This window comes from Thunnus albacares, chromosome 22 (assembly GCF_914725855.1).
Source record: "Thunnus albacares chromosome 22, fThuAlb1.1, whole genome shotgun sequence".
Lineage (NCBI taxonomy): Eukaryota > Metazoa > Chordata > Actinopteri > Scombriformes > Scombridae > Thunnus > Thunnus albacares.
This window is the reverse complement of record NC_058127.1, coordinates 17,817,063-17,838,619: the sequence shown is the minus strand read 5'-3', so window position 1 is coordinate 17,838,619 and position 21,557 is coordinate 17,817,063. Positions and strand designations below refer to the sequence as shown.

Sequence of the window (21,557 nt, the reverse complement as noted above, 5' to 3'; positions counted from 1 at the left end):
ACAAATTATAAACCGAGGCATCCGTGCTGAAAGGAATAACTGGAAAAAAAAGGAGTCTTTTGTGGCAAGACGGTGTGTGTGTTTCCGTTTTTCACCTCAGCATATGTCTAAATAGAGCCGAAATACTTAATGAACCTTGAGATTTTGACATATTTGTAGTCCAAAGGCAATATTTTTCAGTGACTCTTGCTCATCCTGCTGCAGGGCGGTTTGACTGTGAGAATACTTGAAGAATATGAAACTTATACAAACAAAAAGACAATCACTACAATGTGCAGTATTCTTCTTTTTTTTTTTCAGGACCTCCGGGAAAGCGAGGAAGAAGAGGCCGCAATGGAGAACCTGGTATGTGCGTTTGTGTGTATTGTGTATGTGTATGTGTGTGTGCGTGTGTGTGGCCAAAGATCACTGAAGTCTCAATCCAGAAACGTTTAAGGAATAATTCAGTAGGACATCAGCAATTCATTCTGCACTTACAATCATGTAAAAGTACACTGTATATCTTTGGAGGCCAAAATAGGTTATAGATGTGTAATTTGTGGCCTGGTGGTTTCAGTGTTCACTCAGATTGTTTCAGCTTCAGTTGCTATAGAAACACTAGATTTTCACAGTAAAACTGGGAGACACCGCACTTTGAGAAGTGATGAGAAAGTAAAAATGATGTCTGAACTCGTTAAAGCTGATTTTTTGGAGACACTTTAACCCTCCTATACTGATCCTTATGATACACATACTTCAGCTTCAGTATGTATGTTGGCCTTCACAAATTCAGCAACAAGTCGTCGTAATGAGCTTTGGCCGCTCCAAGTTTGTAGGATCTCCCCCCTTCCTCCTCCCACTCACACTCTCTCTCCTGAGCTGACTCAACAAACTTGGCCCGGCCGACACCGGAGTATCTAGGAAAAAGGACATGTTGTGCAGTGACACTCCCACAGACGGAAAGTGTCGCCACAAATTGAATTCACAGCGAGAACATGTACTTGGCAGGGAGCTGCATCCACACTCCGCTCACCTGATAGTGAAAGTGATAATGGGCTCTGGAGTGTGGCAGCGTTCCTGCGAGGACAGCCAACGCTTTGGAACAAAAGTGCTGCCCTTGTAAAAAGAAATTAGAAAGACAGGGCAGAGCAAGGTCCCAATTTTTAATAGAGTAATAAGGAAGTGGTTTGATTTCACAGCCTGAGAAACAAACACTGTTGCTATTACCACTTAATCCGGCCACTATTTTTTAAAGTATTTTAAAGGATTCAGGCCTAATCAGTCGAGGTCTGTTATTTGAATATCAAAGATTCTGTTACTTCCTTTAATTTTGATTTTGCCAAATTCATTTACAATCCTTTTTGTGGCCAAGTTTCAGCATTTTGAGATGTGGATCAGTGTGGCGTGGCTCTCTGCCTTTCCTTTTCACTGATTTACATAAAACTAAAGTGATCCGATGTCTGACTTGAAAGCCAGGGAAGATGGAGGAAAAAAAAAAAACAGCGAAATCAAATGACAGCTAGACAACAGTTCAATGTTCTGGTTGGCTGCAGATCTGAAATACCGCCAGCTTTTGTTTATGCAGTGATTAACTTTCCAAATAACATCCACCGTGCCAGCGTATTTCAAATGGCACCATTGTGCAAAGACAATTTTTTTTTTTTCACTCTCTGGAAAGCCAGAGCAAATGTGAAGAATGTGAATGGCTTCCTCTTGACAAATCAATTGGAAAAAAGCAATCATACCCACTCACAGTGTCTGGACCAGGCGGGCACAGTGGTTTATTAAAGGTGGACAATAGAGAACAACTGAATGACAGGTCGCGCCACTGTGTGGAAATAATACCTCCATTACAGGACTGAACTAGACTGGAGCGAGTGGTCAAATCAGACTGATTTGGATCACATTTGTCCACCTGAAGTAAGGACTACATCCTCCAGAGTCTTTTTTTTTTTTTAAAGAATGTCCTGAATTATAAACTTAAGCTGCTTGTTATTTGCATGTTTACTGGTTATGTGCAGCGTCTGCAAAAGCATTCATGGCCTTAAGCAGCTTTACAAAAGCAATGCTTTAGAAGTATTTGTGATTTCAATATTGACACTTTAAATGCTCTAAAAGTGATTCTGCATATTAGCATGCAATTATAGCTCAGTTATTTCTGCTACATTTGCTGCCTGGATATGCTGAGAAGCTGAAAGCAGTGGAATTGTTAGACAATATTCAGTGTGAAACTCACAGAAGCTTTCAAAACAAATAAATATGAAGGCACCGCGGTGCATTATTGGAGCCCAGTGTCAAACTCAGTGTACCCATTCCACAGGAGAAGAGAAAGAAAAAGCGTTTAGGAGACATTATTTATACGACTGAAAAATTCAGTCCTTGATGGGCACAAGTATTCTGCACTGTAAGCCTTCTGCAAATCCAATTTCCCTCTTTTAAGTTCTCAACAGTGGTGGATGTTGAAGGGAAGCATATTTAATTCATGATTCGTTTATAACCAAAAGTAACTAAGCCGCCGCGAGTTTCCCCACAAAGTCATGGCGAGGTGTTTTGCAGTTTGCTCATCTACAAAGGCGAAGGGAAGCTTTCACCCCGACTTGGCTGCAACTGACATAGAGAACAAATAGGAAAAAGCCTTGGTGATATTTACCTGTGCATTAAAAATGAATGGAATACTTCATTAGGACATCTTGTTTGTTTACCGGTAACATATGGAAAGGAAAAATGTGGCATGACAGTTTTAGGATGTTGTAGCAGTGAAAGCCACAGTCTCCAACTGTTCTAGCAGGTGGTCAATGTTGGAAAGTGTTAGAAGTTTCCTCCCATATTTTCCCTCTGTGTATAATCAGTACTTGTTTCTCGTTTACCTGCCCTAACAACATGAGGATTTGAGGCTTCAATTGAGGAATTTATCCTCACAGTTGTGCATTAGTGCAACAAATGCCTTGCTCTTCTTGAAAAAAAAGTGACTTTGTGGCTCCAGTGCAGCTGGCGTGCAATCTTTTTATAATTTTGGATCATTATAACAACTCTCCCCATTGTGTGATCAGTCACATACCGCCTATAATAAAAAGTCCAGTGAGTTCAGTTACCTTTATGTTCTCTGGGGACTCTGGTTAGCATAAGTAGGATGACAACATGCTGAGGGAATGACTTATGAGAACAGAACAGAAAGTGAAACTGAACCTGAGTGAATTAAACTGGAGGACATAATGACACAGACAATTTAATTTCACATGGATTATATTCCCGCAAATGCTGTTTTTGGTCTAACTGAGGCCATCAACTTCAAAAATTTGTAATGCTTGAATAATTTTTTATACCTTTGCAGTGGCTGGTACATACTTTACAGGATATTGTACATTTATTACTTATTTCTTTGATTTTCCATAATTGCCAGTTGAACACTTTGTACTGAGCCATTCGACACAGTGGGACATGTCAAAAAAACACACCGTGTAGCAGGTTTATTAAAAGCTAAGTGGTCTACTGTAACTCAACGATCCATAAAACAATGCCACAGAAGTGCGGCCCAGTGAGCCTCAAGCACACGGCTCCTTAAATGCCCCAGCTGCAGGAGCAATTTGCACTTTCCCTTGGTCATGAAGAAGAACAGTTCAAGGACATTGGAGTAGTAAAAATAAAATCCCTTTTATTTTGGGGGGGGTTAAAGCAGCTGGGTTCCTTTTTAATAAGAACCTAAGGACGTACAATGATTTGCAGGGTTCTGAGGAGCCCTGCATGTGTTGGCATACAGTCCTGTGAGCGGTAGTAATTGGGAAAAAGACGAGTGTCACGTCACAAAAACGTGGTGGGATTTTTTTTTAACATGCACACAACCCCTTGTAGTAGTGAAATTAGAGCCACTTACACATGTCGAAATCAGATTACCAGGCTTGGTGGCCATTTTTGGCCTAACAGCATGGAAACCAGATAGAAATTTTCTTTCACAATGCTAGTGTTCAATGCCATAAGTAGACAAGTGGGATATACTTTGATAGAATGTCTGTCTACTCTGCATAGTCAGTGAACATATGAAAGTCTTGCATCTTTATAAAATGTTCCTTCCCATGGAAGAATTTCTCTGCAAGAGACTGATTTCCCATCCTCCTTATTTGGCTATGTGGTTTCATTGATGATCTGGGTTCTGTTTGCTTACTGATTGAAAACACTCTAACCAAGTATTTTTTCCTGTCTTTTTCAGGACCTCCTGTAAGTATGCCTGCTTCGCATCTTCTCCAGTTGTGATGGCCATGTGAAGGTAAAAACTCCAACTGGGCAACAGTAAAACATGACTGCGGGATTCTCCAGCTAAAATGTTAAAAACATCCATTGGCAAAACAGATGAGTGTTTCCAGAGTAAAGGTCCAGCTAATATTTATTCACTGTTTGAAGTCAAGAACAATTAACATGAAAGGAACAATGAGGTTATATTAAAGGAATAGTTTGACATTTAGATGAGAAGATCAATACTACTCTTGTAACTGTACACTACATATAAAGCTAGAGCCAGCAGCCGATTAGCTTAGCTTAGCATGAAGACTGGAAACAGGTGGAAAAAGCTAGCCTGTTTTTCTACAGATCAAACACACAATATAATCTGATTGTTAGGGAGCTTTAGATTTTGTTCCTTTGGACATTGCTAGGTCAGCTGTTTCCTCCTGTTTTCCAGTGTTCATGCTACACTAGGCTAATTGGCTGCTGGCTGTGGAGAACAAGCATATATATAAAATTGTCGAACTATTCCTTTAAGTATGATGCAAAAAGAGGTGACATTAAATGGGTTAAAAGCTGGACAGCAAACAAAAACTACAAAACTATGTTTTTACAGTTGATTTAAAAGACATCTGATTATGACAAATTTGCTACTAGAAATCTCAGTTTCACCACACAGTCTTGACTCTATTATTAAAATAATCTCTTCATCCCTGCCTACCGCTAATAGGGACTCGTCCCCTGTCATCTGTGCAGTCTGGTTTGTAATATCCTTGCTACCAGCCTCCGTCCCTGCTAGCTCGCTGCACCCGAAAAGATTATCTCACCTCATTACACTGCCGGGTGATCACAGATTCACTCCCCTTAACAGATGGAAAACTTCAGAGTTTCCCCCAAAGATGAAGACAAATCCATACATACATAAGCACCAAACCTTGTGACAGTAGTCTGTATAACCAGGTCAAGCGGGCACTGTGTGTGTGTATGTGTGTGTGTGTGTGTGTGTGTGTGTGTGTGAGTGTGCTCTGTTAAAATTATTTATAGTCCAGAGGCAAGTGTGATTGAATAGGTATAATAGCGTGTGCCGAGTGAGCCGTAAAAGTCGTAAGTTAATCCTCAGAGCCTTCTCAGACACTCGCTCCTGGGGTTCTGGGACGTAAGTAAGTGCAGGTGGTCTTGCTTCTCAGCCTCTCTCGCCAGCTCTTACATCTGACAAATAAAATCACTGGGAGATGTCTCGGGAGCTGACTGAAGTCCAAGGCATGTTGTCCCTGATATGTTCCAAGGAGAGCTTAGTTTTGCTTGTTTTTTGATACTTTTGGGATCGTTCCTTTGGGTGAGACATAGTAAATCAGGTTCACATACAGTACAGTAAGTACCTGACAGTGTTCCAGTTGTGGCTAACAAATCACTCTCTGATGAAGTCATTGTAAGTAAGAGAAGGTGCTGTAAATGTTGTTAGAGGTCTCTAGTTTTACTGTAGGTAAGGGAAAATGAGGTTTAAACAGAATCTGTACTGTACTAAAAACAAAATAAAGCTGTGATTATAGTACAGGAAGGACAAAAAAAACTGAAGTCTGGGTGACTGCAGTTCTAAAAACAGACCAGTCTGAAAATTTCTTCGCGTCTTCAAAAAAAATGCAATGATCTGACAATGACTCACCCGATGGTCACCAAATCTGTTTCAGAAATAAAAAAAAAATTCCAGCGCCAGTTTCTTAAAAAACAGACAGTAGAAAATGATCTAATGTGGTTTTTCCTTTGATATGCCCACCCGGGGGATGGCTGGGGACACATCGCTATGAATATTCAACAGCTCCCGCTATAACTCTGGGAACACGGCGTAAATTGTACACAGTCCTCTGAGCCAAACAAACCAGCTACTGCTGAAGTCATTACAGATCTCTGTGACTTAATCGTGACTCAGCTGCTGATGAACGGACGGGGACCTGCGGTTACTGTAGGTCTCCTCAATCAAAACTCATCAGGAAAGATCCTTATTGATTGGCGTTTAGACATGGAAAAGTGATTTGTTTTGTTTCCATTTCCCTTCTTTTTTTCCCCACTGCTTGAGGTTTTGTGTCAGTTTCACATGGGATCATGAGGTCAGTTGTCAAGTGATGTTCTGTTCTTGTCCTCTAGACAGATTGGAAAAATATTAACAGAGAGATGTTACAGATAGGCCTTGAGGTGATTTTCATCTCTGGCAGCATTTACAAAAAGAGTTCTTTGCTGTAACCTGCCACTGAAACCAGAGAAATGTTTTTTTTTTATTGTACATAAAGGTTAGTAAAGTCTGTGGAATGACAGCTGAAGCACAAATTATCATGTCTTTGCTTCTCTTTTTTTAATCATCTTTTCTCATCTTTCTGCGGGTCTTCAAGGGCAGTCTGTGTCAAAACATATACCCGAAGCACCCACCACTGCGTGCACACCATTTAGCACCAATCAAGCGTAAAACACTATCCCTGAGGCAGCTCTCAAGTACCCACTAACACCGCCCGTCGACTGTACTTTTTTATCACCAGACTGTATGCCATACTAAATTAAAATTATATGAACACAGGAAGAAATGAGCATGCTTTGAAATCTGGTCAGAAGGAAGGGGAAATATTTGAAAATGATACAATGTTCAGCCCACTATGCATGCCTCTGTACCACACTAGAGTCTCAAAGCAGGCCAGTCACAGTGCAGCGCATAAAACCTCTGCAAGAGTTCAGTCATATTAGCAATGAGGTAAATAAAGCTGGTTGCATATGTATGTGTATTTGACAGATAGTTTCCACCTCCCTGCGCTATCAGCTGAGATACCAACCATGCAGGTTGAGGATGATCTGTCACAACGTATGAATTATGCAGCTGTGGTACAGGGATTAGAGGCACGTGGGGGTGAAGCAGAAGAGACCGGGCGCCCTCTACCCTTCATCCTTCATCTGCTATGCACCGCAGCTCCACACCTGTTAATAAAACATACTCCGTCTGGACTTTGATCACTTTTACCCTACAGAGGTAGAGGATTTGCCAGTTTATCTAAAATGAACTACGAGTTAGAGTTAAGTAAAGCCCTGCACACTCAGATGTTGTGGTTTTTTTTACACTTTTTGTTATGTCGCATGTTTAATAGTCTCGCACCAGCTCCAGGGAGAACAAGCACACATACACGCAGGCTTTGGAATTGTTTTTAACACTGAAGAGTCCCACCAAGAGCTAAAATTGGATCTATCTGATATGACAGTGTTTATTTGGGCTCATACGGGCAACGGTGCCTTAGGAGGCCCACTGGCACTAGATGTGACAACTTTAAGAGTTTGACCTTTGAGATGTCAGCCCTCTGCACACGCTGTGCCCATCAGCAGCTCTTGCCTGTCAGCAAATGACAAGAGGCAGCACTCGGGCTAACCGTGAGGTTTACACACAGCAATTTGAAGCAGTCAGTAGTGCACTTTGCTGAATATTCACATGGGAAACTGGCTGCTACTACCTTTAGCTTGATAGAAGAATTAGCACAGTATGAACGCGACGCTCGAAGGTTAAGAAAAGGCTCGACAGCTTTTTGATTGAGAGGAATTTTCCTCCAACTGACATCAAATGATGTGAAATGTAGAGCGGCCAATATGTGGTTCTAATCAAATCAACAGAAGAAGTGAAAGAAATCCAACTGAAACATTGTCCCTTTTTCAACATTTCATATCGACAAGAATTTTGCGGGTCAGACATTTCCTTACGTATTGCATAGAAAAAAATTTGGCTGAGATGTTTGGCTGTTCTGTGCCTGCAATTTGGTTAAAGCTGTTGAAACGTCTCCCTTCCTCAGGAATGATGAGACTTTCGCCTGACTGAGATTGTGAATTAATCCTTGATGTTTGATTTGCATCTTAACACTTTACATACACAACGCACACCTACAACAAATCAGACTTCCTCAGCTCACAGCGTTACTGCTTCCACAAGTACATCCAACACATAACAACAAACAGACACACACTCCCAAACGCATACACACACATTAAAGTCATTTTATGCCGGCTAATTGTGATACACTGTGGATATGGGAACCAGATGCCATTCCCAAGTCAGTTTTCCAGTGTGGTTTCCCTATCCCTGCCTAACCCCTGCGTCCAGATTCCCCCGACGAGCACCAGCCACTTGTGGTCGTCCGTTCCTGCCTGTTCTGCTCTGATTACTCACATCCCTGTCCTCCATTAGTTTCCCGCCTTGAAAAAAGTTCCCCTGGGGCCTGACAGTAATATGATTGAGGGTTCCCATGCAGAACTAACAGATGGAGGTGTACATATAGGTATGTGTTTTGTACTGGATGTCTTTTACTGAATTCCAGCTTTGGAATAGAGTAGATTCCCTTCCAATGATTTCCACATTAGGCTTTTAGCTGCAAATGGCTAAATGAGAATTTTGCAATTGCTGTACCGCCACTCACTACCGCTCTTGTATTAGTGCAATTGATTACATTTGTGTATCCAGATGGGACATTTCTACTTTGCTTGGTAAAGAGGTTATGGGAAATGTTGTGAGGAAAAAAAGATACATTTTTCTTCCACAGTGCAACAAGAATCACCCTTAAAAACACCTCACAGCTGGTAGATTGCAATCTTAAAAGAAATAGTCAGATGTTCTTGGAAATAAGCTTATTTGCTTTCTTGTTGAGAGTTAGATGAGAAGATCGATACCACTCAAGGCTGTGAGATTGGTATCAATCTTCTCATCTAACCCTCTGAAAGAAAGCAAATCAGCATATTTCCTAAAATGTCAAACTATTCCTTTTAAGTTAAACTGTATCCAGGCTCTTGTGTGATTTACTACTCTTTTTGTTTCAACGTATGGCAAACACGATGCACCACTTTACTGTGTGAAATGTGTAATTCAGGGTTTAGTCCTTTCAACTCCTTTTATATTGGCGATCTTCCCACTTTTGAGTGAACAGCATTCCTCACCTGCCCCCTCTTCAGTTACTTGTTCTCTGTCAACACTCGGTGCCTGGAGGATTGCTTTGCTTAACTTCCTGTGTACACACATGTTTATTAATATTATGTAGCTGTGTGAGAAAGCCGTATGCCCATAAAGAAGAGGTTGTAAAAGCGGTAGTTGTTGGCCTGTGCTATCAGGGATGCCAGTGCTCCAGGGTGAGATGATTGGATCCATGTGGCCGGCAGTTCGGGCTACAGCAACTGCTGCCAGCCCAGTTGGCACAGGCTCTGTAATGAGGATATGAGCTCTATTTGATGGATTGATTTTCTGGACCTAGATATGTTTAACAGGTCACTGTGATGAAAACTAATACAGTTGAGACCAGACAGAGGTTACATGCAGATCCTCTGTTCCTGACTTTTTGCATCTTGTTGGATTAGGTGGATTGCTTCACAAAATTGCACCAGCAGATTGCAGCCAAACCCACGAGAATGATTTTGCTCAAGTCAACAACAGCTAAAACCATGGATGTGAGCCAGCCCCTCGCCTGGCGTTGCATAGTCAGACGAGCACTGTCAAGCTTTCATCCATCATGTTTCCAGAAAATTATAGGAGAGTAAGAATGTGAAGAATGGCTATTCACTGTCTTGACTTCTATGTGAGATATTTTGAGATTAGGCTGTCAGAAGTCTGCTTGTGAGAATGCTGCCTGGAATCAGTCACAGACACACAAACATACACATAGAGATCACAAATTAAAAAATGCTAATAACCAACCCAGGACTTGATATTGGTTAAGCAATAGCATCTCTACTTAAGTTGAATTTAGGAAATTTTAAATCCTCTCTTAATTATTATCATCACATTGTTCTTTTGCCTCCAGTAGTTGAAAACTAGCATTGCAGGGAGAAAATATAACCCAATAATCTACATTAAAAATATAATAGTTGACGAAGAAAGTTTACTCTTGACCTTGGAAACTGTAATTTGACTAAATAATTTCAATTTAAAGGTGCCCTGTGGAGTTTATTTGGTAAAGATAGTTATGTCTACATCCAGTAGTCATTTCTATGGGTAAGTTGCTACGCTTCTTTGCAGGTTTTCACCACCAACTGTCAGTCAGGAGAAGTGTATGAAACTAGTTTCAAGACTGAATATCGCATTGCCACTTGGTGTTCTCATGCACAATACAAAGAAAATGGGAATCCACTTGTGAAAACATTGCCCTATAACACTACTAGTGGTCAAAATTCCACGGGATGCCTGTGAAGTTCACTTACTAGCTTCCAATTGCATCTCAATCATCTTCAAAGATGGTCCAATGACCAGAGACTTAAGTGCTACACTTATGTCAAACGAAGACAACTGAGCCATTAGCCACAACTGAGAAAACTCCATCTGCTAATGATATTGTGAGATGAGGTTGAAAGCTGTTGAAAAAGCTAGGAATTAGACCTTGAGTTAAGATAATTTTAGTATAATTAGTATTGAGATTACCAAAAACACATCCTGTTTTTTAGCGTTTAACTCCCCAGACAAGTCATCCATATAAAAGTCAAATAAGAGTGGAGACAGTCTACCTCCCCGCCTAACTCCTGATATGAAAAGAGTCAAATACAGTGATACCTAATCTACAACCCCATCAAACTAATACATAGATATTTAAGTTTTTCATTAACAGTTCTTGAAAACATTTTTCATGGCTGATCTGAGAAATTTCAGAAACATTCTTTTACTGTACAAGGTAGAACTAGAGGAACCAGGTTGTGCCATCAATTTAGGTCAATTAAGTAAATGTATAATATATGTATTAAATTTAAAGGAACCATACCAACACTTTACTCAGAATGTATTAAAAATAATATCTGCTCCTCCAGCTGCGGTACAATCAAAGGCAGACCAACACAGAACATATAAAAATATAGTTGTGCAATGTTTTCACTTCGGCACAGCAGGAGCCACATATGAAATGTACCTCAGTGCCAGGATCATTTTATTGAACATCCTTTACTCTTTGCTTGTAATATGAAGTGAAGTAAGTTATTTGTCAGATTTGAATGGCAATGTTCTCCATGTTGCTTGTGGGTTTGGTCCGAGCTCTCGTTGCCTTTTAATACTTCCCTGCAGACCTTTCCATACTTCTCCCCCACTCTCTTTTAAAGGTGGCAGGGGTTTCTCCTCTTTTATTTCATACCAACAGCTCATTCAGGCCATTGCAGGAGACAGTGGTCACGGTTTGGCTGAGAATGAGAAGCTAGACATGTATCTGGATAGAAAAAAGCTTAATCCTGATCCAGTGGTCCACCATAAACTCGAAGATATCATGCACACAGGATGTTCTGTTACAAATCATCTCATGAAGGAAGTTTGACATAAGTAAAGCAGCAGAAGATGTGAGGCTTACCATCAACGTTATACGTGTCATTTTCAATAAGTGGATATTCTGCTTTTTTGCAACTGTACCATTCTGTTCATCACCACACATATGATGGACATATTTGGTATTTTTTAAGTCACTTTTGTCAGTAAACCTAAAATAGTTTTTCTGGGAAATGATCGGTCCTGCTCCTACAGTAGTAGTTAACCAGTCTGTTCTAACCCAAAGTATACCAAATCCAAAATGCAAACATGTTTGGAGCAACATTGTTCTTAGCTCCTATAGATATCTGTTAAAGGAATAGTTTGACATTTTGGGAAATATCCCTATTTGCTTTCTTGGTGAGTTAAATGAGGAGAATGATACCACCCTCAAAAGCTAAGCTAACAGCTTAGCTCAGCCAAAGACTAGAAACAGGGGGGAACAGCTAGCCTGGCTCTCCAAAGGTCAATAAATCCACCTACAAGCACATCTGACGTTTACTAATTAACAAACAATTAACAATGTCAAACTATTCCTTTAAAGAACATTGGATAATAGTGCAGTTTTTCAGACATGCATGTGGCCATTTGAATCCAGTGTAATCTGAATAGCTGTAAAAGAGTTGAACACACTACAAAGGCTTAATCTTGTTGAGCTAAGTAACTTGCTAACGCACAGTGAGTACATTTGATCAAACAGAAGCAGCCTGATGAGCCATGGAGCACCTGCTGGAGGGCTGCTTTTGAAAAAGAGCCAGAGCAGAAGCAGTAAAAAAAAAAAGATGTGAAAAGCATACACAGGTGCTGATTGGAAACCTTCCTCAGGGCAGACTGAAACCACAAAGCTGGAGAGACGGCTTGACAAATAGACACCCACTGCAATTCTACTGTAGTACAGTTTGCACCTTTGAAATAGTCTTTGCAGGAGAGCTGTTTAATAGTCTCTATAAAAGACCCTCACTGTACTCGCTTAAATCTTTTGGAAGAGTTCCAGTGGATGCTGCCTTTCCAAGTGATGTGCAAATGATGGGCCTTATAATGAGCAGGTGCAGACTGTGTAGCGAAATCATTTCCACATGCTTTAACAACCAGATGGAAGAGTAAAATGGACAAGGTTTTTCAGTAAGATATGGTTAGATGTGTGAAAAGCAGCATTTCACTTACTGTGAGGTACAAATCTATAGGTAAATGCTGCTGAGTGAAGTGCAATTACCACATCTTTTTATTTGTCTGATACAGTTTAACAAGCATAAGATTATCAAAGGTTACAATTTCAAAAGGAGAACATGACAGTACCTGATAGCATTACATCGTTCGTCAAACCTATTTTATTTATCTGACATATCTGCTGTAGACTGTACTGTACATCAAACACATATGACCTCATTTACCTCATTTATTCTCACTCAAAAAACATATGAGTTTTTGTCCTATTATGGTAGTTCAACATGGATTTGATCAAGTTTCATTATGTTGCTTCAGTCCTTGATATGCTAAATCATATAAAGCAGAGTTTAAATTTCTTTCCACAAACTTGTGGTGTCCAGTCATTTAGCCTAGTAATTTTGTATGCCAACTATTTGTATTTTGCATTGCCAGATGTTAAACAGGCTTGTGTAAAAAGCTGTAGTGGGTATATTTATGTATTTTTTGTTGTTGCAGCCTTTCATATGTTTGCAGCAACAGTATGTCAATCACCTCCTATTGTCCAAAGGCAATTTTCCTTCACAACAAAAAGCCTGCGCTGATTTTTCTTTAGCTTCCTACCATTTTCAGGAACAAGCTGGAAACTTATTAGCCTCTCTGGAATGCCACTACATCATTATGAAAGTAAAAGTCACATTTGATTCCAATGTGTTGCCTCTGTTATTCCTCCCCAGGGAACCGCAATAGGAAACATTGTTTTCATAATGGCGCATTTTGTGTTTACAAGTGTGTTGTGGTGGCTCTGTCTATGGCTACTCAAGTAAGCAGCAGGACCACCTCCTTAGATGTGTGGGTATTAAAGCTGCATTTCCTGTCTGGGCTTGTCCAAGCAAACACGGGTGCCTCATACAGTATTTGAATTGATGGGACAAGATTGCTGTACAGGTTCACAACCTCATGACCAAGGCAAATTGCAGATCCAGTCGGGAACACATGCACCACTATACATAAACGAAAAGCTACGGATAGTTAACTATGCATCAAAAATAATGTCCGGAGGCACTGAGCAGGCAGAAACCTGGCTACATCTCTCTTCCCCAGAGCAGTGTGGTAGAAATTGGCTGAAGAAAAGTGCTGGACTACCTCTGGAGCATTTCGGTTTTAGACTGTGCTGTTGTGTGCCAGTGCAATGGGAGCCTGTCTGTGTCTGCAAGCCTGCTATTCTGGGTCACATTGCAGGAACAGCATCCAAACATGGGTCTTATACTAATGTCATCAATCTATGGATTACTGTCAGTGTACCTTTCCATGTCCGTCTGATTTCTTTGGATACAAATCATGTTCTATCAGTGTTAGCTTAGAACAGCAATCACTGCAGGGCTGTTACCATAGTTGTAAGGGTGAAAGCTGAATAAACTTGTTCTATTTCCATATCTTAATTACTTAAGGGTTTTTTGTGACATTTTTCTGGCAGCAACAAAATCAATGACAAAGTTAAAGGAGGAGATGCACAATTTCCCAAATCACTGAAGTAATATTAACTTTATCCAACAACCAGACAACAACCAAATATATTTGACAGATAGCTTTTCATGTGGAATATAGATTAGCATTGTTATACCTGGCACAGCAATCTTTCTTAGTTTCTGCATGGGCTGAGGAACATTGTTGCTGAGCGGGTGGTCAGTTAGTCACTCTGCTGACACTGATCTAATACTGGTTTTTCCAAAGCTAGATTTTCCAAAGGCCTGACCTCAGAGCAAGAAAAGGAGCCCAGCGTACTGTGCTTCATCCCTCAACTTCAGTGTTAACAATACTATTTTTGAACACAAGCTCATTAGGCTCAGGCATATGGATGCACACCTCATCGTCAAACCCTCTTTTTCACCCATGATCTTTTACAGAGCCCACCCAGGAGCTCCTGCCTGCTGACTGACACACGCTGGATGCAAAACGGCCTCACAAAAACTGCTGTGTGAAAAAAAAAAAGAAAAGAAAAAGTGTTCCTCTTGTTCAGGGCACAATTTTACAATGTGCTTGCCAGTATTTGGTTGGAGATTGCTGGATTTGATCCTCTAAGTAAACATGGACTTGATTTGGGCCTCTTTTTGGTTTTAATTGTATGTTTGTATAAGCCCTGATGTCTACAATGCATAAGGTACTGGTTCCCAATCTATGACAGGGCATTTTAATCAAATGCTTAAAGAGATGTCAGAAACTACACAAAGTTAGTTCCATCAAAACTCAAATTGTTAATCTTTTGACTTTCTCCTCTCCCTTTAAGTTCATGATGTTCAGGCCTTGTTTAGCAGCTCTGTTTGTTTTTTGGCTTATGTGACTGGTCACTGTGGTTTTTTACAGTTTGTTGCGGTGTGCTTGGAGCAGTAGCGAACCATGACTCTTTAACCTTGACCCTCTGACCCCCCTTCCCTTGTCAGGGAAAAAAGCAAACTACCAGCCTAGCTTAATTGCTGGAGTTGAAATGCCTCTCAACAGCCTTAGTTCCACACCAAATTATGCTCTGGTCCAGGTCTTCCTTTGCCAAATAACTCCAACTTTTCATTAAAAGTTAGCTTTCCGCTAGCTTGTGATTTGTGTCCCCCACAGGGGGCACAACTTGTCATAAAGTTACTGATAATAAAGCCCACCCATTTAGAGGGAAGATACTGTCATTTGAAATTAGTCTCTCATTGAATTACTATTGCTAGGCCCTCTGTAAATTTATAGTTGGACCACCAATCACAAAGCTGAACGCATAGCATTTTCTCCCCAGCAACTGCAGAGGCAGCAAAATTCTGATAAGTAAAGAAAGGGACTTCTTTCATTTTACCCTTCATATTCCAACACAAAGTGAATGGGCAGGTTTGAAGAGATAATTTGCTCAGAACCATTTTTTAGATATTGATTACTGTTTACCTTTTAAATATTACTTTTTAGAATATCTTTGGCCATCTCTGAGTGCCTACAGGGCCCTAATGGTTCCCCTCTGTCTTGGAGTATTGTATCTGCCCAAACTGTGTGATAGCACCATAGTTGTTTATTTTATTCATTATTCATGTGTTGTCAAAGTTGTTTAACAATCTTTTTTTTCCCTCTTCATAGGGTCCTCCAGGTCCGAAGGGTGACAAGGTGAGTAATTGATTTATTCATGACTATGCTATTGATCTAGCTAGAGCCAGCGGGCAGTTAGCTTGGCTTAGCATGAAGACTGCAAATGGGGAAACAGCTAGCCTGGCTCTGTCCAACAGTTACAAAATCCCAGCAACTCTAAAGCTCACTCATTAACATGTTATTTATCATATGTTCAATCCGTACAAAAACCAAAGTGTAAAAACAACATGTTGTTTTACAGGGAGGGTTTTGTGCTGGATTATTTCTTGGCTGGGTGCAGTGACTTACTGGAGTCTCCATGTTAATGACTGGACTCCAGGAAGGGGTTGTTTGGCAGATTTTGTCACCTTTGGAAAGAGCCAGGCTAGCTGTCTCACCCTGTTTCCTGCCTCAATGCTAAGTTAAGATAACTGGCTATATTATGCTCATATTTACCATACAGAAATGAGAGAGGTATTAATCTTCTCATCTTTTTCTTTCCCACGATATCAAACTATTTCATTCAGATTGGTGAAACTCTGTTTCTTGTTCTCATACATTTTTGCAGGACAAGACAATAAAAATCTTTGTTTTTTCTCCACTCACAGTTAATTTGTCCATAGAGAGTGTCATTTTGTATTTACTGCTGTAATTCACATTCGAGTCACCCTGACCTTAAGTCTCAGAGTCTGAATATTTAAATTCTCCCGTCGTTCACAAATCCACAGCACAGAACATTAATGACTTGAAAGCCAGAGCCCAAGTTGGAACCCTTAAATGCTTCACTGAGCATTCCTCCATAAAACAGCAGTGGAGCATGAAAAATAACCGCACTGTCTCTTTATAAGTCTGCAGGACTTGGGGACAAATGTGTGCCCATGGTTTTGTGTTGAAAGATGAGATCCTCTGATTCACACCAAAGTTGATTGTGTCCCTGAATTCATAATAGAAACAGGTGGCCGTAATGAGATTTTAAAGTGTTAACCTCTAAAAATGCTACTGGGGAAGATCAGGGCCTTTTTGGCCTCTAAAAGGCCTTGATCTTCCCCAGCTATGAATAAATTAAGTATTTATGCATATTTTGTATAAAAAGAGCAACAACTATATTTAAAGATTTAATGTTCAGCAAGAAAAAAAAAAAATGAGATAGCGTGAGAGTGCTAACCAGAGCTTAAGTCAAACACAAGAAGCAGATTATCATAGTTGTCATCTGCATCAAGTTGTATTTTTTGGTAACTTATGATTTACACTAATGTGTAGTGTGGAATGCTGTTGTTGTCGATGACCAATGTAATGAGTCAATAGTGTGATTTTTGCATTTGGTTGCCCTTAAAGCAGAAAATAGAACCCATAAGCATGACTTATAAAACCAGATTTAGATACTTGTGGAGCATCCGTTATGACAATCATGAATAAATGAATCTCCCTGATTAGATGCATGTTCATGCCTCTCATGTGAACCACTTCATCTGCAGTTTAATGAAATGAAAAACAACTGTGGGCATTCTCCCACCCAAGACGAATAAAGCTTGCATCAGTGTGGCCATTCACAACTGTTTTCCCACTAAATTGGGTTTTGGAGTGACTGCCCAATGAAAAATTACAAAAATTCTGAAAGCTGTTTTATTTGAAATTGCTCAGGCATTACACTGAAGTTTGTTTGAGCAAAATTCCCATCCATGTGTGATAAGTTGTTTGGCTTGTTTTACTGCTGTGGCTAAATTGTAACTCAGCCAACAGGGGAGCGGAGTGCTTTAAATGAGATGGTTTTAGGATGTTCAGTTATCCGATTCTAGACAGATTAAGGGTATAATTTAGTGTCCAACATTTGGTCTTCCTTCAGTTATTTCAAACAAAAGTGTACTTTTGGTTCGGTTTCACTCTAATGTGATAAACCCACAGCCTTCACCATACAGGTTGATTCGAAACCAAATGTCTTTACGGTTTCTCCTTCAGGAACGTGCTCCGTCCTCAGAGATCTACCCCCAAAACAGGCAGAAAGCCAAAGATCTCTGGGGCATAAAATCTGGCCTGGCAATGCATTTCACCCACACTCAACCCCCTCACCAAATCCATCTAACCTCACACCACTACTTTCTTTCTCTTTCTCTCTCATACCCACTTCATGTCAGTCCATGTTATCATAAGTGATTTTATTCTCAACCGCAATGAATAGCTGAGGGTTCCTGTATTATTTTGCTTTATCAATGTGTTCTGAATTATGCCTCAGTGATTTTGGTGTGAGTCTTGGCTTATTAATAGCTCTGTATTTGTGTGTGTTTTCAGTGTGTGTTCGACTCTTGCATTTCAAGACAAATTCTCTTTTCTTGCCTTCTGCAGGGGGATCAAGGCGACCAGGGACCACGGGTATGCGGTTTACTTCTTGTGATTAGCTGATGAATGTGACTTTGTGTGTCTCCCTCAGCAGAATTGTGGGCAAAAGGTTTGAGATGCATGAAATTCCTGGGATAGTGTTCTTCCCATCTGGCCAAATACAACAAGCATTTCAGCACTGCTTATTTCTAAATCAAGAACGGGCAGGCATACGTGCAAGATACCTTGGAAGGCATGGGATGGTATACTTTTCAAGATGCAAAGACCTTTTTTTTGTCTTCAAATCAAACATGAATACAAGCTTTTGCATACCAGCAGCAGTGCTATAGAAAAGATATCTGCTCAATCGTCTGTCTCTATAATTACTCGTGATTCACTTCAATCCTAGACGTGACATGGCGCATTTAGAACTTTAATCATTTCCAGCTCTGTAGTCTGACATTTCTATGAAGGTGCAGCTTCTAAATGATAAAAATATGAGTGCTTTTTCGTGCTTGACAGACTCTGAAATGAATTACTCTATCTCCACCTAGCAGCAAGTGCGCCCTCATTTTTCTCACATAATGGTTAAAAAATGACTATGACCGCACAGGTTTGTTTAAACTAGACTGCATTATAACCAGGCTCACATGTGCACACGTGTTCACACACTTTTCACTTCCTCTGTATCTGCTGTCGTCATCAAGGGTAGATCGTATGGAGTCAAAGTCACTTTGAATGCCTGTAATTGATTTTCTGGAGGGCAGAGAGCATGTAGAGGTTAGAGCACAAGGACAAGAGAACACAACAACACAAAGGTTTGTCTTGTCACCAGAACACCAGCCATCTCCCAAGTGGATCTGATCCCAGTTCTGTACTGGCGCCCACCCAGACGTTAGTAGTTTGCCGATTAACTTTGTCAGCCCTCCTCCAGGCCAGTTCTGCACGTCAAAGTATCGCGTTTCTTATTATTTGGAAGTCAATACAACTGGCCTTCCCTGTGAAATTTGATTAGTGGTCTCATAGTGATAAGGTATACATCTTACGTTACACACGGGCACTCAAATGACAGCCAAGTTCACAGAGTTTGCAGATCTCCTGGTGCCTTTCATTTTTATTGGTGACCATAATAAGATCGACAAACACATTTGCAGCTCTGTGATCTCCGTAGTTAATTTTCAATGATATAAGAAGTATTGGATAATCATTATAGTTGCAAGAAGTGGACCACTGCAAACAAGCAGAAAGGAAATATCTTTGCTCTCTAGCCGAAATGAGGGGAGTAAACCATCTGCCTTTCAGATAGAATTTCCAAGTTTTACCCATAATCTTTACCCCTTCAACCCAGGAAATGGAGTCATTTGTCTCTATCAGTTAAATGATTTTTACTTTGCAAATAGCAGTGTGACTGACTGACAGATTTGTAACAGGGACTAGCCAAGTCCTATTTGTCTTACAGGGTCAATAAATAAACTGTCCACTTCAAGATACCATTTTGTTAACTTCCAATTACAGCAAAATGTCCCCTAACAGGTACAAATTAACACACAGTCACAGTCACATATGAAGGACTACAGGGGCATGAAAGCAGTCTAGGTCACCACCAAATCATATTAGCTCCCCAGAATAGCATATTGACTTTGCACATTAGATTAGTAGGTAAATGTAGTGGAACAGTATTTGAAAGATTTCCTTAATAAATGAAGACAGAACAAGACAAGTGCTGCCTGACCTTGACTCTATCTGGCTGGAAATGAAGCTCATTTCATGGCCGGTATTGACTGTGTGCAGAGTCAATTAAACCCATATGGAGGTACATGTAAACAACAGAGCATGTCAAGAATATGTCCTCTACTCGTTGCAGTCTGCCAAATTAAATCAAAACCAAGCAGATTTTGATTTCAAGCTAGAATCAGTGTACTCATTTGAATGACGGATTATTTGTGTTTGCATGTATATGCAATATGTGTGTGTCTTTTAGGGTTGTGTCAAGAGGTCAAATCAAAACCTCTCAGCCTCTATGGCCAAAGACAGTGTGAGAATTGTCACATGGCTGGCAGAATTTCTTTGGCCACTTCCTCTGCCTGTTCCCCACATGTCAGGGTCAGCCATTTGTCGGCCCTAAAGGTCAAAGGCCGCATCCAAACGTCAAAGGTTAACCAAGCAACAAATAATAAATTGGCCAGTTTTGACAAACAAATGTGTGGCTGCTGGTCGAGCTCCACTGGTGGGATGTAATTAACAGCAGTTACTGGCTATAAGTATTACCAAGGAAGGTGTGTGGTCTTTTTGAGGGATGACACTAGCTACAGCTGTCAAGCAAAGGCTGGGAGAATTCCTGGGTGGCAGTTTAGTTAGAGGAAAAATTCCTGAGATTTAACAAAAAAAATCTGCCCTCGTTTGTCCAGTGCTTTACTTTTCACATCTTGGGTTCTGACCAATTTGCAATCTTCTTCCAAAGTAAAGAGGCTGTGATTATGTAGTTTCCAGGATTTCACTTTTCAGTCGTGAACAAAGAAGTGTTTTACCGTCTGCTGTTTGCACATGAAATCAGGAGCCTTAAAATGAACTTCACTTGAGATAAATTTGATGTATTATATCGATGCCAAATCTGAGGCTTCAAATGAATGTATTATTCCTCTCTTAAATGTATTAAAGCCATCTGTGCACAGAGTTGGTAATCCACTCCACATATAGATATTCAGAAAAATGCCACAGCCTGTAGTTGCTTGGGATGTTTTATGTGTTTGGTGTGGTTGAGGAGATGCTGGTTCTGGCCAGTGTCCTATGACGGCTGTTGCTGATTGTCCTCATATCTGGCTTTTTGTTTACTACAGTACAGTTGCAGTCATCTCGCTGCAGGCACATACACAGCAATAGAGCTCCCCACCAAATAACCAACATCCGTTTTGGAAGAGAAAAGCAAAACAAAAGCAATCTGTAAATGGTTAGGATTCTCTGTCAACCGCCATGTCATTATCATTCTCACACATAGACATCAGCAGAGAGGCAGCACAGAGTAAGCACTAACCCACACCTAAGATTTCTCCTCTTTCTCTCATGTCCCACAGACAAACTAATGTACTGGCTTTGGTCAGATAGTCTTTTTTTCCCCCCACATTTCAAACATACGTTGGGCGGTGAGGTTGACAACCTGGCCGCAGCTTTTCTCCAGTGTCTCCCCTGACATATGTATCAAAATGATCATAAAAGCAAACAGGCTACAACCTAGAAAGTAGTGCCAGCCTGCACATGCGCCACTTTACATTTCCATGCCCAAACTCTTTGTATCATCCATTCCCCCCTGACCATAATCCAGTACTTGTTTTACTTTTCTGTCTTCAATATGTTTGAGGTTGTAAATAACTTGAGAAATATTTGCGCTTCAAACCCAGTCACACACAGCATGGCTATTGTCTGCAGTGTACAGTAAGAGTATCCATCGCTCTGTTCTGCTGCAGGGCTGAATTAAATCAGCCTGCCTTGAAAGCCATATTCTTAATGAGCCATGCTTTTTGAATTATCTTTGAAA

The 21,557-nt window shown here is 40.5% G+C and overlaps 1 protein-coding gene across 14 annotated transcripts in view; it reads left to right on the top strand.

Moving 5' to 3' along the window:
• LOC122973341 (collagen alpha-1(XXV) chain) overlaps positions 1–21,557 on the top strand; it is a 149,868-nt gene that overhangs the window by 83,006 nt on the left and 45,305 nt on the right. For all 14 annotated transcript variants that reach the window (XR_006399985.1, XR_006399984.1, XM_044340772.1 and 11 more), the window contains exons 3-6: positions 301–345; positions 4,184–4,191; positions 15,725–15,751; positions 18,053–18,079. Coding sequence is in view for 12 of the 14 variants with exons in the window: in XM_044340772.1 (XP_044196707.1) it covers positions 301–345; positions 4,184–4,191; positions 15,725–15,751; positions 18,053–18,079 (107 nt within the window). In the remaining 2 variants the exon portion in view is untranslated. The remainder of the gene's footprint in view (positions 1–300; positions 346–4,183; positions 4,192–15,724; positions 15,752–18,052; positions 18,080–21,557) is intronic.